This window comes from Herpailurus yagouaroundi, unplaced genomic scaffold, assembly GCF_014898765.1.
Source record: "Herpailurus yagouaroundi ecotype Mexico unplaced genomic scaffold, PumYag 159, whole genome shotgun sequence".
In the NCBI taxonomy this organism is placed as follows: Eukaryota; Metazoa; Chordata; class Mammalia; order Carnivora; family Felidae; genus Herpailurus; species Herpailurus yagouaroundi.
Window position 1 is genome coordinate 37,619,285 of NW_024412400.1, and position 13,665 is coordinate 37,632,949.

Below are 13,665 nucleotides of genomic sequence, written 5' to 3' on the forward strand. Positions count from 1 at the left end.
GTGACATTCACAGGTTACAACTTCAGGTTCACAATTTCTAAGTCAATTGTCCTTTTCATTCCTTTTCTGACATTCCAGTCTTAGGGAGATCATTTGCTTGGTGGTTAGCAGTTAACATGCATTTAAAGCTTTTGAGAGAATACAATGTACCAGGGGGATTATTACGATAACTACAAGCAGGATAATTCCCAGTGTTTTGAGAGCACTTCAGAGCCATAGTCCCCAAGACTGAAAACAATTAAAATCAAAGAAAGACCCTGCTGAAGAAGTTATTCTTTTAAACCAAGCAGCTTGCTCAGTGATCTTATGTAATTAAATTTCAATTTCCCCAGAAGGGTTAATCCAGATACAGCAGGTGGTGTTGGCCACAGCAGAGGTACCTCCTTGTTCAGCTAAAAGATATTCAGGGGCTGTCCTACTATTAAGAACAACTTTGGCCAAAGAGTCTAAGGATCTTTGTTGGACAGCAGTTGCTTTAGCAGCAGATTTTGCAATAATTTCAAGAATTGAGAAGTTCCTGATCATAGGTTTATTTACGCTTATCCCTAATAAGGGACGTAGGGACCTACCAAGAGGAATGAATCCTGAATCATAAAAGCCTCCCAGCAGATCCTTTCTAGCTCAACAATGAAACTTCTGGGGAGTTGTCCAAAGAAATGCCTTATTTTGCTTGTGAAAAGTTAGGGGGTCAGTTAGACTTTCTCATGGCCTGAAATAAAAGGTTGTTCTAAATTCCAAAGGTTTACCCCCTTAACAATGGCCTGGGGAGAAACAGATGAGGGCATTTTCTTTCCAGGTCAATGTTACAGTAAAAGAAAGGAGAAGGAGAAAGAGTTTCATGTTTAAAGTTTAAAGTCTTGATCCATAGTCTTGGGCAGAAGCAGGATGCCTTGATGTAAGCAATTTCTCTTCCTCATCAATTTGATTTGGAGGTTTCCAGTGTCTGTATAGGGCCTGGTTGCAGGTGGAGCCTTCACAAGCTGATAGATATGTACTCAAGGCTCCATCCCTTCTGGTTTTGCAGCAGTATCAGTGATCAGGAGCCCTTGGTAAGATTCCTCTTCAAATGGTGCCTGAGAGCTACCTTCCTCTGATAATGTTTCCCGAATACCTAAATCTCCAGGCTCTACATTGTGACCAACAGGATCATTTGAATTGGAATCTGAGAAGGTTTCTTTAACTTGTTGATGATAGGCTTGAGCATAAGATATTAGAGGTTTACAGTAGTTGGTCTTAATAGCATGAGACAACAAAGGATCAGCAGACACTTGTATACCGATAGAATTTCAATAAGTTTTGCGAGGTTTTCGTTAAGGCTCATAGGATTTGCCCTGTGAAATGGGTGCCTCGATTGCTGGAGATTGTGGAAGGTATGCCCCAAATGGGAAAACGTTTTCTAACAGTTTCTTTGCTACTGTGAGGGCATCACAGCTTTGCAGCAGGGAAAGGCTTCAACCCATCCATAAAACATACAAACAATAACAAGGATATACTGATAACCCATAGTAAATGGCAGTTGAATGAAGTCCAGTTGCAGGTGTTAAAAGGGGCCAGAGCAGGGAGGTCTGAGGCTCTGGGAACAAAATCAGTTTTTCCAGGAGGACCTGACAAATCAGAAATTCCTGGTAAATTGTTTTTGCAATATTATAGAAGTCTCCCTCCCAATGTCTATTCATAATTTGGGTCATCTTAAATGCCCTATGGTGCATGAAGGAATATACAAATTGAAAAATAGTGTTTGCCAGGGAGCTGGGAAGAACTAAGCAGTCATCTTGGTTTTCTGATAGCCCCAACTACTCATTTAATTGGCAATGTTTACCCATCTTAATTTCTCTGACTCAGCACCAGGCTGTTGCCATGTTATAGGACATTAGCATGGCAAAAATCTGGCAATGAGAGGACTTTTTTTTTCAGAAGCAGAATGGGCTTTATGCACATGTGCCAAAATCTTACAACATAAAGAAGGCTTAGTATTACTTCTTTTTTAAAAATTTATTTACTTAAATTCAAGTTAGTTAACATACAGTGTAATAATGATTTCAGGAGTAGAATTTAGCGATTCATCACTTACATATAACATCCAGTGCTCTACCCAACAAGCGCCCTCCTCAATGCCCATCACCCATTTAGCCCATCCCCCACCCCACACCTCTCTAGCAACTGTTTGTTCTCTGTATTTAAGAGTCTCTTAAGGTTTGCCTCTCTGTTTTTATCTTATGTTTCCCTCCCCTCACCTATGTTTATCCATTTTGTTTCTTAAATTCCAGATATGAGTGAAATCATATATTTGTCTTTCTCTGACTGATTTATTTTGCTTAGCATTAACACTCTCCAGTTCTATCCACATTGTTGCAAATGGCAAGATCTCATTCTTTTTGATTGCTGAGTAATATTCCATTGTATATACATACCACATTGTTATTCATTCATCAGTCTATGGACATTTGGGCTCGCTCTTTCCATATTATGGCTATTGTTGATAGTGCTGCTATAAACATTGGGGTGCTTGTGCCCCTTCAAATCAGCATTTTTTTATCCTTTGGATAAATACCTAGAAGTACAATTGCTGGGTCATAGGGTAGTTCTATTTTTAATTTTTTGAGGAACCTCCATACTCCAGCGTGGCTGCACCTGTTTGCATTCTCACCAGCAGTGCAAAGGGGTTCCTCTCTCTCCACATCTCTCCAACATCTGTTGTTGCCTGAGCTATTAATGTTAGCCATTCTGACCAGTATGGTTTTGATTTGCAATTGCCTAATGATGAGTAATGTTGAGCATCTTTTCATGTGTCTGTTAGCCATCCGGATGTCTTCTTTGGAAAAGTGTCTATTCATGTGTTCTGCCCATTTCTTCACTGGATTATTTGTTTTTTTGGGTATTGAGTTTGATGAATTCTTTATAGATTTTGGATACTAACCTTTATTTGATATGTCACTTGCAAATATATTCTCCCATTCCATCCAATGCCTTTTAGTTTTGTTGACTGTTTCCTTTGCTGTGCAAAAGATTGTTTCCTTTGCTGTGCGGGGGATCTCATACCCCCCACTGTTCAGGCAGCCCCCACAGAATAGTGAGGGCAGTCAGCTCACCCCACTCCAGCTCCACAACTCTCCTACATTTTTTCTTTGGCATGCAGCTGGGATTCGAAACCCTAAGTCTTAAAGGACCACGTGGATCCTCTCTCTTCCTCTGGAGTACAGCTAATGAAATTTTGGCTGGCACCTACAGGGTCTTTTGTCCTTGGGGAAGCAATAAACCCTCTTCCAAAAGCCTTCCAGGAAGGGAATGTTCTCTCCCAGTGAACCCTGGAGATCCCTATACCACCCTATGCACTCCATGGCCAGCTCCCTCCTCTCCAGAGGCATGAGCCACAGCTCTGGTCCAGAGAAAGTTGTACACTTCCAAAACCTCAGAATTTGAGCTCCTAACATTGTTTGCAAAACACATCTGGGACCCTTAGTATTTCTCACTCCCCAGTCCATGGTCCCGAGAGGTTTTCCCTCTTGTGTCAACTCTCAACCTCTCTCTCTTACCCTCCCTTGTCTCTCTCCACAGAAAGGGTTCCCTCCCCTCAGCAACACCATCATTTTTCTCTCCCCCAGTTCACTTCCATGTACCTCACACTTGCCAAGCTGTCTCCCTCTACCTGTAGGGATTCTTCTGTCACTCAGTGGATAGATTTCCTGGATGTTCCAAGTGATCAATACAACTGTGTTTGAGGGACAAGGAAAATCCCAGTCCCCCTACTTCTCCACCATCTTCAGTGCGACAGCCTCTTAATGAATCTTTTCTTGCCCATTATTACACTGCAACTAGTGATCATTTTGAAATGTAAATTAATTCATGCCCTCCCCCTCACACAGAGTCACTTAAGCCTCTAGTGGTTTCCCAATCATTTAGAATAGCATTTCCAATGCTTACCAGAGAATAGAAAGTCCTGCATTATCCACTATGCCATGCATAGCTTTCTTTAATTTCATCTTCTAACACATTCCTCACGGTCATGAAACTCTGGGTGCTCTGACCCCTACCATCCCCTGATCTTTCTAAAACATTTACTCCCTCTTTGGCATCCACCATTCTCATTGCCTGGTACACTCCTCCCATATGTATCTATGTGATTGCTCATCACTTCTTTTGGATCTCTGCTCAGAAGTCACTCAGAGAGGCCTTCCTTGATTCTCATATTTGACAATGCTTCCCATGTCATTTAACATGTCAAATAAACTTAAATAGTTTAGCAAATTCTTTGGAATGTTCCAGGCCAAAAAGACTTAAGCCAATCCAAAGTCCAAACAAACAGGGGCGCCTGGGTGGCTTAGTCAGTTAAGTAGCTGACTTTGGCTCAGGTCATGATCTCACGGTTTGTGGGCTCGAGCCCAGCATCAAGCTCTGTGCTGACAGCTTGGAGCCTGGAGCCTGCTTAGATTCTGTGTCTCCCTCTCACTCTTCCCCTCCCCTGCTCATTGTCTGTCTCTCAAAAATGAGTAAGTATTAAAAAAAATTTTTTTAAGTGCAAACTTTGTCCTTTTAAAACAGAAAACCAAACTCTAACTTTGTACCAGCTTAGTTTTGATATTAAAATCAACTCATTCCAATGTGAGTCCTGACCACATATACAATTCCTTTCCAGAGATTCCTTTTTCACAAACTTTCTACAACTATTTTTTCCTTAAAAAAAAAAAAAACATACATCTCAATTCCTTACACCTTTTTTTTAAAATCAAAAACATATATTTTACTTCCCTTGCATATGGAGATGTTTCCCTTATTATTTCTAGTAGTGTTAAACAATTGGGAACTGACTGTTATACCAGCATTCTTTAGATTGGCAAATTTATAAATATATTTTATAATTTTTAGAAGCATATGCCTTTTAAATTTTCCAATGTAGCACTAATGATGTGGGGAACAAAGACAAAAGAAAAAAAAATAATTTCCTTACAACTTCGAGCCCATTGACAAGTCCTTGAGACAGGAAGTAACCTTCCCCTAGGTACTCTGCGGCCTCAATGATAACACTTTGCTAAGGGCAAAAGGCAATTTTAGCTTAACATTATCCTGACCTCCAGGATCCTGTAAGTCTCCTTTAACATATAAAAATTCTTTTAGAAACCTCCTTTATCTCTACGCCCCAGGATATAGGTTAGCAATCATCCTCCAAGCATATGGCTCACTGATACACATCTAAAGGGTCTCATGACTAAGGTTTTACTAGACAGTACTTTTAAATGACCTTTTCCTAACAACAGCTAGCCCTTAAAGGTCCTGGAAACCTTGTTTCCAAAGTTCCTTAGAGACTCATGCTATCCCTAAACCCCTCCCAAGAATGTATATAATCAGTCACCCGTCACTACACTAGTACAGCTCTTTCCTATAGGTCCTGTCCCCATGCTTTAATAAAACCACCTTTTTGCACTGAAGACATCTCAAGAATTCTTTCTTGGACTTGGCTTTGAACCCCAGCATTTCCACATCATTAAAACATCCAATTATATTTTAGTTTTTCTGTAATAAGAAGCCACAAGTAGATAAATCTATGTTCAATAATTAATGTTTTAGTATTTCATGTTATTTACGAATGATCTAGATATTTAATGAATTTAACTTAACTCATTACTTAACGTAACTCAGCAAAACCTTAAGATGTTGGGTTACCAAAAAGATTTAGGAAACTATTTAAAAGTTTACCTAAATTTTTGGGGCACCTGGGTGGTTAAGTCGGTTGAGTGTCTGACTTCAGCTCAGGTCATGATCTCACAGTTTGTGAGTTTAAGCCCCACGTTGGGCTCTGTGCTGACAGCTCAGGGCCTGGAGCTGGCTTCGGAGTCAGTGTCTCCCTCTCTCTCCCCCCCTTCCCCACTTGTGCACGTGCATGCGTGCGCTCTCTCTCTCTCTCTCAAAAATAAAAATAAAACATTTTTAAAAATTGGGGCAATTTTGGGACTGGTGAAGAAATAGGTAAACTTTGGATTGCCTCTAGAACTACATTTTTAGTTTTGTAAAGATTGTAAGATAAGGACAGTTGCTTTCAATTCCTCTAAAAATTGGGATGTAACTTAAATGACATAGGTTGATCCACCTATCCAACTATATTATTCTTGGTTTGCTTCATTTTCTTCTAGGGACATACTTTGAATTTTCAACATTTCTGGTGGTATTGAATAAACCCCCATGGGTGTAAAAAGGGTCCCCAAAGAGGTGCAAAGGATACTACCTTCCCTAGATCTAAAGTCACTCTCAATGACAGTCAAAATAAAGAACAGTGCTGACAGTGTAGAACCTGCTTGGGACTCTCCCTCCCTCTCTCTCTGCCCCTCCCCATGTGCTATGCTCACGCTTGTACATTCTCTCTCACAAAATAAATAAATACACTTTAAAAAAGAACTTTCATAGGGGTGCCTGGGTGGCTCAGTTGGTTAAGTGTCAGACTTCAGTTCAGGTCATGATCTCACAGTCCCTGAGTTCGAGCCCCGCGTCGGGCTCTGTGCTCACAGCTCAGAGCCTGGAGCCTGCTTTGGATTCTGTGTCTCCCTCTCTCTCTGCCCCTCCCCTGCTCATGCTCTGTCTCTCTCTGTCTCAAAAATAAATAAAAACATTTTAAAAAAATTAAAAATGAACTTTCACCCTTTGCTGGCTCCTGCCAGTTTTTCCAGGAACCCCTCTGCAGGCTCTGATATCTACCAGAGTTTCCTCTTGACTGTTTCATGGAGTAATGTAGCAGTGTTATCAGAAAATCCCTCAGTTTCAACAACTCTAAGAGAGGCCTATTTGGGTGTCCTCCTTTGAAGGTAAATACAGGGGTGTCTATAAGGCCATTAATGTGGTAGAGTTTTGTTTATCATTGTGCAGTCTTTTCAGAGTGGAAAACCAATTCAGACTGAGGATGAGTGGAATGAGTATTCCAAGGTGGAAAGAGCGGAGCAGTAGGAGTTACATCAGTCTTTTGTTTGGGGTACTTCTTCTATCTTTAATTTTTCATTAGCCTTTTGCAATGAATCTTTTAATGAAACAACTTGGGAATTTTGAAACCTTTTGGAGGCTTCTGCTTGCCAATTAAAACAGGTATCTCATTCTGTTTAATTTGGGAATCCTTGCTTCACTGTGCATTTCTTTTTTTTTTTTTTTTCTTTTCAATGTTTATTTATTTTTGAGAAAGAGAGAGAGAGAGAGAGGGAGGGAGGGAGAGAGAGAGAGAGCATGAGTAGGGGAGGGGCAGAGAGAGAGGGAGACACAGAATCCAAAGCAGGCTCCAGGCTCTGAGCTATCAGCACAGAGCCCGATGCAGGGCTTGAACTCAGGGACTGTGAGATCATGACCTGAGCTGAAGCTGGACACTTAATCGACTGAGCCACCCAGGAGCACGCCAAGTGCATTTCTTAAATGATATTATCTAATTGGAATGTTCCCATAACAGCCATTGTATTTCTAGGTTGTAATTCCCTCGAAGGCTGGCAGCAGTTTGGTAGGATTCTAGGTGCAAATGGAGTTAACCCATATTTCTGTCCAGCCATATGTAGCTGCAAATGGGGTGTAACTCATATTTCCGTCTGGCCTTATTTTGGAACCCCCAACCTGATGGTTACCCAGCCAAGTTCCTCAGGACACAAAACAAGCTTAGGAAGATTGTGCCATTTTTGCAAGACACCTGCAACTGCCAGGACTATAGTTCTTAGACATAAAGTAAGCCGGGTGTGCCAGAAGGTGGCATGCTTGACTATTTAGAATTTAAAGATCCCATTAGCAAGCCTTTGGGTTTCCGGAGCTGAACTAATCCTTAAAAGGGACTTCAGGTTGGGGCTGTTGGGTTGGGGATCATGCATATTTTACAGTGTACCTTACTGTGTAGAAGTTTTCTTGAGGTTGGTGGGTGAACTTGTGTCAATCTAACCTACTCTGTGATCAACTTCTTCTATTTTCTTGAGCTGGTGAGCGCTCTAACACCCTTTAAATGCTCAACCTGCACCGACCAGTTTTTGCAGTTTTTTGGCATCTTGAGATCTCTGACAGCAATAGCTTTTATCTACACAAAACAAGACAAACATGCGCACCTTAATGTATCAGCAACAACCAAAAGATGTTACTGTGTCCTGGCCAAAAGAAGGCCCTGTGCTCACCACCACCAATTCTTGCTGGGTGGGAACCTTGCTGGGGTTTTCCAGCAATTCCAGGGAAATTGTGGTCTGAAAGGCTAGGGATTTGGCTCTGGGCAGACCCTTTTGTCAGCTCAGTTGGGCTCCAGGCAAAACTGCCAGCCCTGGGCATAACTTTCTGGCAGTTCAAGCTAACCCACCCTGTAAAGGAAAGCCAATTAGACTGAGGGAGCTTGAATGCACAAAGAGCAGAGCTCAGAACCAAGAGGGAACTTACCCACAGCCCTCAGAAATAGCGAGAAAGACACTGAATTCAAAGAGTATGCAGGATACCACGCCTGCTTCTCTTTGTCCCTGAATGCTGCTGGAAATTCACTTTGGATCTTGTTGCTGCCTGCCACCCAATCTGTTTAATAACAAAAACTTTAACCGAGTAAATTTTAAGTTCTAATTGGCTTTATTAGTCAATTCATGAATCAGGCAGCATCCCATCTAGCAAGCAGGGGGTGGGGGGGGGGGCGGGGGGGGCTCCGAAAAGCTAGAGCAAAAGAAAGATTTTTTTTTTTTAGTGTTTATTTACTTCTGAGAAAGAGAGAGACAGAACGTGAGCAGGGGAGGGGTAGAGAAAGATGGAGACAGAATCTGAAGCAGGTTCCAGGCTCCAAGCTGTCAGCACAGAGCCCAACGCGGGGCTCAAACAAAAAAACCACGAGATCATGACCTGAGCTATAGTTGGACACTTAGCCAACTGAGCCACCCAGGTGCCCCAGAAAAAGAAAGATTTTTAAAGGTAGAGAGGGAGTGTAAAAAAGGAAATTATTAGCAAAAAAAAAAAAAAAAAAAAAAAAAAATCCATTGTTTTAGGCAAAATTGCCATACTATGGGAAATTTGCCTATCAGTAAATTTCCTAGTGCTGATGGAAAATTCCCATGTTGACTGGCTAAGGGTTACATTTCTGGGGTTTGAAACTATTAGGCCATGTATTATTAAGTCTTGGTTTACTAATTGGGCCATCATTTGGGGCCTTTGGTTTTCTTTCCTTTCTTTCTTTTTTTCTTTATTGTTTTTTTTAAATTTTATTTATTTTTAAGGCAGAGAGAGACAGAGCATGAGTGGGGATGGGGTAGAGAAAAAGAGGGAGACACAGAATTGGAAGCAGGTTCCAGGCTCTGAGCTGTGAGCACAGAGCCCGACACGGGGCTCGAACACACAAACTGTGAGATCATGACCTAAGCCGAAGTCGGATGCTTAACCAGCTGAGCCACCCAGGCGCCCCATCTTTCTTTTTTTTTTTTTTTAAAGATTTTACTTTAATTTTATTTATTTATTTACTTATTTATTTACTTACTTATTTACTTACTTAAGAGAGAGAGAGAGAGAGAGAGAGAGAGAGAGTCAGGGAGGGAGAGAGAGAATTTAAAGCAGGATATAGGCCCAGGCAGAGCCTGATGTGGGGCTTTATCTCAGGACCAGGAGATCATGACCCTCAGGTCATGATCAGTTGGCTTAACCAACTGAGCCACTTAGGTGCCCTAAGATTTTATTTTTAAGGAATCTCTACACCCAATGTGGGGCTCAAACTTCCAGCCCAGAGATCCAGAATCTCATGCTCCACCACTCACTAAGCCAGTCAGGCACCCATCTTTTTAACAACATACAGCAATATTATAAGGACTAAAACTCCATCTGAAGAATACTTTGTCACTAACCTTCAATTCTTCCAGCCATACCTTAATCTGAACCTGTGTCTACCATTAGGTTGAATAAGTCTAATCCTCTCTAAGTGACCAGGAATTTGTAACTTAGGAATTAAATTCCCCTTCCCTTACCCGATTCCTCCATCTACTGTAGCAACCATACATCTAGGGAAAGATGGTCTGTACTTCCTACTTAAGCTATTATAGGAAATCAAAGTCAAGGTCAGAGTTTCAACACCCCCCCAACCAGCTGGTGAATCCTTGAGATTCTCTAAGTTCTAGCTCTTTCATCCAGACAGAAAGAGTACAATCAAGAAAATCCTCAAAAACCTGAAACAGCTAATTTTTCTCTCTCCCACAGTTTCTTTACTGGTACATGCTGGCTAAGGGTTTCATACAACCTAAATACAACATTCTTCTTTAAATTGTCTTGTCACTGTTTGGTTACACTGTATCAAATACAACTAAGCATTGGCCCTATCCCTGTTTTTTGTCTCAGAGTATCCAATATAAACCACAGGTTACTCAGAATACAACATTAAAAAAAAAATTAAGTTTTATAAAAAGCAATACATATAGAAGTAAGGAAAGATTATAAAGTGCTTTCACATAAGGCCCAGTGATCCCCTTTCCAGAATACAAAAAAATACTTCTGATTATATCCAAGGCACTTTAACTTAAAAAGAAAAAAAAAAACACTTTAATTTTATTCTGCAAGGACCTTCTATATCTCTTAAATCTAATCCCAACTATTCATATATATTAGTTTATACTCTACATGGAGAAACCCCCAAGTTTTCTACTTACCAAGGCCACTACTGGTATAGGCACACCAAATATCTCTTCATCCACTGATCCGAAATGGTGGCTTCAAATAAAATTAATTAAAAAGTCAGTTATAGCTCTAAAAATATTAATTCTAAAATTTGGCAAATTGATTTTCACATAGGCCAAAAAATTATATAATGGACACACAAGCATCTCAAACAAATAATAAAATGCTTTCCCTACTAAAGCAAAATTTTGCTGGTTTCTGTATCCGATGTCCATTAGTACCTCGTATCCCTCACAGGAGGCAGGAGAGACAGTGGTATTGAAAGCAGGGAGGTCAGGAGCCCACTCCAACACATCTGAGCATAAAAATATATCATCAGATCCCAAGCTAAATGATACAACAATTAGTGACTGAAAAGGAAGGGAAAAAACCCTTACCTTAAAAGGGTCAAATAGCCCAGTTGCACTGGCATTTGAAAAATCCGTGGCAAATTCAGCACCTAAATTTACATTGAAAATAATATATTATCTGATGGTGTCAATCAACAACTATCCCTAGTTTATAAATTAGACCTTTGGCCTCAAAATCATTCCAAAATGTCTATTTCCAATACAAGGTGTCTAAAGGAATTTCCCACTTAATCTTTTTGAACTTTTAGAGTTTACAAAAGTACTTTCAAATACATTGTCACATCATGATCCCCAGCTTCAGGATGAGGAAAGGGGTTCAAAGATGCAACGTGATTGCCTAGAGTGACCCAGCTGCAAAGTGGCACATCTGGTATTGAACTCATCTTACCACTTTTGGAATTAAGACTGTTCCTCCACCTTCTATTTGAGGGTTCATCACAATTTAAATATCACCCTCCTTGGGGTGCCCGGGTGGCTCACTCATTTGAGCGTCCGACTTTGGCTCAGGTCATGATCTTGTGGTTTATGAGTTTGAGCCCCACATCAGGCTGGCTGCTGTCAGCACGGAACCTGCTTCTGATCCTCTGTCCCCCTCTCTCTCTGCATCTCCCCTGCTTGTGCTCTCTCTCTCAAGAATAAATAAAACATTAAAAAAAATAAAAAATAAAAATCATCCTCTTACAAATTCAAAATTAAGGTAACTTTACTATTGCATGAAGTTACTGGGGTACCAAAAAGCAATGTATTTGGGATACAGGAAGGAAAAAAAGTAACCTCTATTTTTTTTAGGTGAATCATTTCTGTCATTTCTAGCAGTCAAATTTCAGTTACTTATTGTGGGGGAGGAGTGGAATCCTTGGGTGGCTCAGATGGTAAAGCACCTGACTCCTGATTTCAGCTCAGGTCATGATCTCATGGTTTCTGAGTTTGAGCCTCACATCAGGCTCTGCAATGACAGTTCGGAGTTTGCTTGGGATTCTCTCTCTCCTTCTCTCTCTCTGCCCCTCCCCCGCTTGCTCACCCACAATAAACAAACATTAAAAAAATTTCAAATCATGGGAATCTACTCTCGAAGCCAAAACTGCACTGTACACACTGTATGTTAGCTAACTTGGCAATAAATTATTTTAAAAAAGTAAATAAGTAAAAAAAAATTTCAGTCACTTGAGACAGATCTATCAGATCATCTTTACCTTTTGTGAGCTTGTGTAACAACCAGGTATCAATAGTCCCAAAGCAGCAATTATCTTCTTCAACTGCCTTTTGCACCTTGAAAACACAATGGCACAAAACTGACTCAAAACGGTTAAATTATTGGGGCGCCTGGGTGGCTCAGTCAGTTAAGCGTCCAACTTCGGCTCAGGTCATGATCTCGCTGTCCGTGAGTTCGAGCCCCACGACGGGCTCTGTGCTGACAGCTCAGAGCCTGAAGCCTGTTTCAGATTCTGTGTCTCCCTCTCTCTCTGCCCCTCCCCTGTTCATGCTCTGTCTCTCTCTCTCTACCAAAAATAAATAAACATTAAAAAAAAAAAAAGGTTACATTATTAAGTACACAATTAAAGGCCAAAGAGTAAATACAATATAATCCCTTTTTTTTTTTATAAGAATGAATATATACAGGGGTGCCTGGGTGGCTCAGTCAGTTGAGCATGTGACTCTTGGTTTCAGCTCAGATCCTGATCTCATGGTTTGTGAGATCAAGCCCTGCATTGGGATTCTCTCTCTCTCTCCCTCTGCCCCTCTCCCCTGCTCATGCTCTCTCTATAAAAAAAAAAAAAAAGAAAAGAAAGAAAAGAAAAAAAAAAGAAAATTTTAAAAAAAAAGGAATGAATATATACATAAAGAAACTATTTTTAAAATATACACCAAACAGTTCTAAGCAATTACTATAAGGTATAAAAGGCTTTAATTTCACATGAAGCATGTATTTTTGTGATGAATAAACAAATAAACTTTGTTCATCACAAAAGTATATATATATATATACACACACATTCTTTTAGACATAAGAATATGTTTAACTATAAGAGGTCTAAAAGCAGGGGATGGTACACTATGACCACAGTTCAAATCCAACTCATTGCCTAACTCTGTACAGCAAGTTAAGAATGGTTTTTAAATATTATAATTGTTTTTTTTTTAAAGAATACTTTGTGACATATGGAAACTACATGACATTCAAATTTCAGTGTCCACAGATAAAATTTTACTGGAACACAGCCATGCTCACCTGTTTATGTATCATCTATGGCTGTTTTCACACTACAATAGCAGAGTAGTTATGACAGAAATCTTATGGCCTTCAAAGTTTAAATTATCACTAACTGGCATGTTACAGAAAAAATCTGCTAACCCTTAGCATAAAGCATGCCACAGGAAACAAAAGTATCAAAAGCTCTTTAAAATAACTGCTAATAGAGAAAATGAAATGCTTATTGAATATCATTATTACTATTTTTTAAAGAGGCTCTATGCCCAACGTGGGGCTTAAACTCACGACCCTGAGATCAAGCATCTCATGCTCTTCCAAATGAGCCAGCCAGGTGGCCCCAAGATATTATTTCTTTTCAAGATATTATTAACATAGTAGAAACAGTGCCCTACATCACACTTTACCACCTCTCTCTTATTTGTCCATCAAAACTAGCATTTCCTGGCTTTGCCAAACTTGTCATCCAATGGCTATATT

The 13,665-nt window shown here is 40.2% G+C and overlaps 1 protein-coding gene across 6 annotated transcripts in view; it reads right to left on the minus strand.

Annotated features, from left to right (window-relative positions):
• Nucleotides 1–13,665, minus strand: part of GK5 (glycerol kinase 5) — a 79,919-nt gene that overhangs the window by 30,753 nt on the left and 35,501 nt on the right. For all 6 annotated transcript variants that reach the window (XM_040480376.1, XM_040480375.1, XM_040480378.1 and 3 more), the window contains 4 exons: nucleotides 12,170–12,245; nucleotides 11,004–11,065; nucleotides 10,848–10,921; nucleotides 10,599–10,659 (listed from right to left, as the gene is read on the minus strand). In XM_040480376.1, the coding sequence (XP_040336310.1) occupies nucleotides 10,599–10,659; nucleotides 10,848–10,921; nucleotides 11,004–11,065; nucleotides 12,170–12,245 (273 nt within the window). The remainder of the gene's footprint in view (nucleotides 1–10,598; nucleotides 10,660–10,847; nucleotides 10,922–11,003; nucleotides 11,066–12,169; nucleotides 12,246–13,665) is intronic.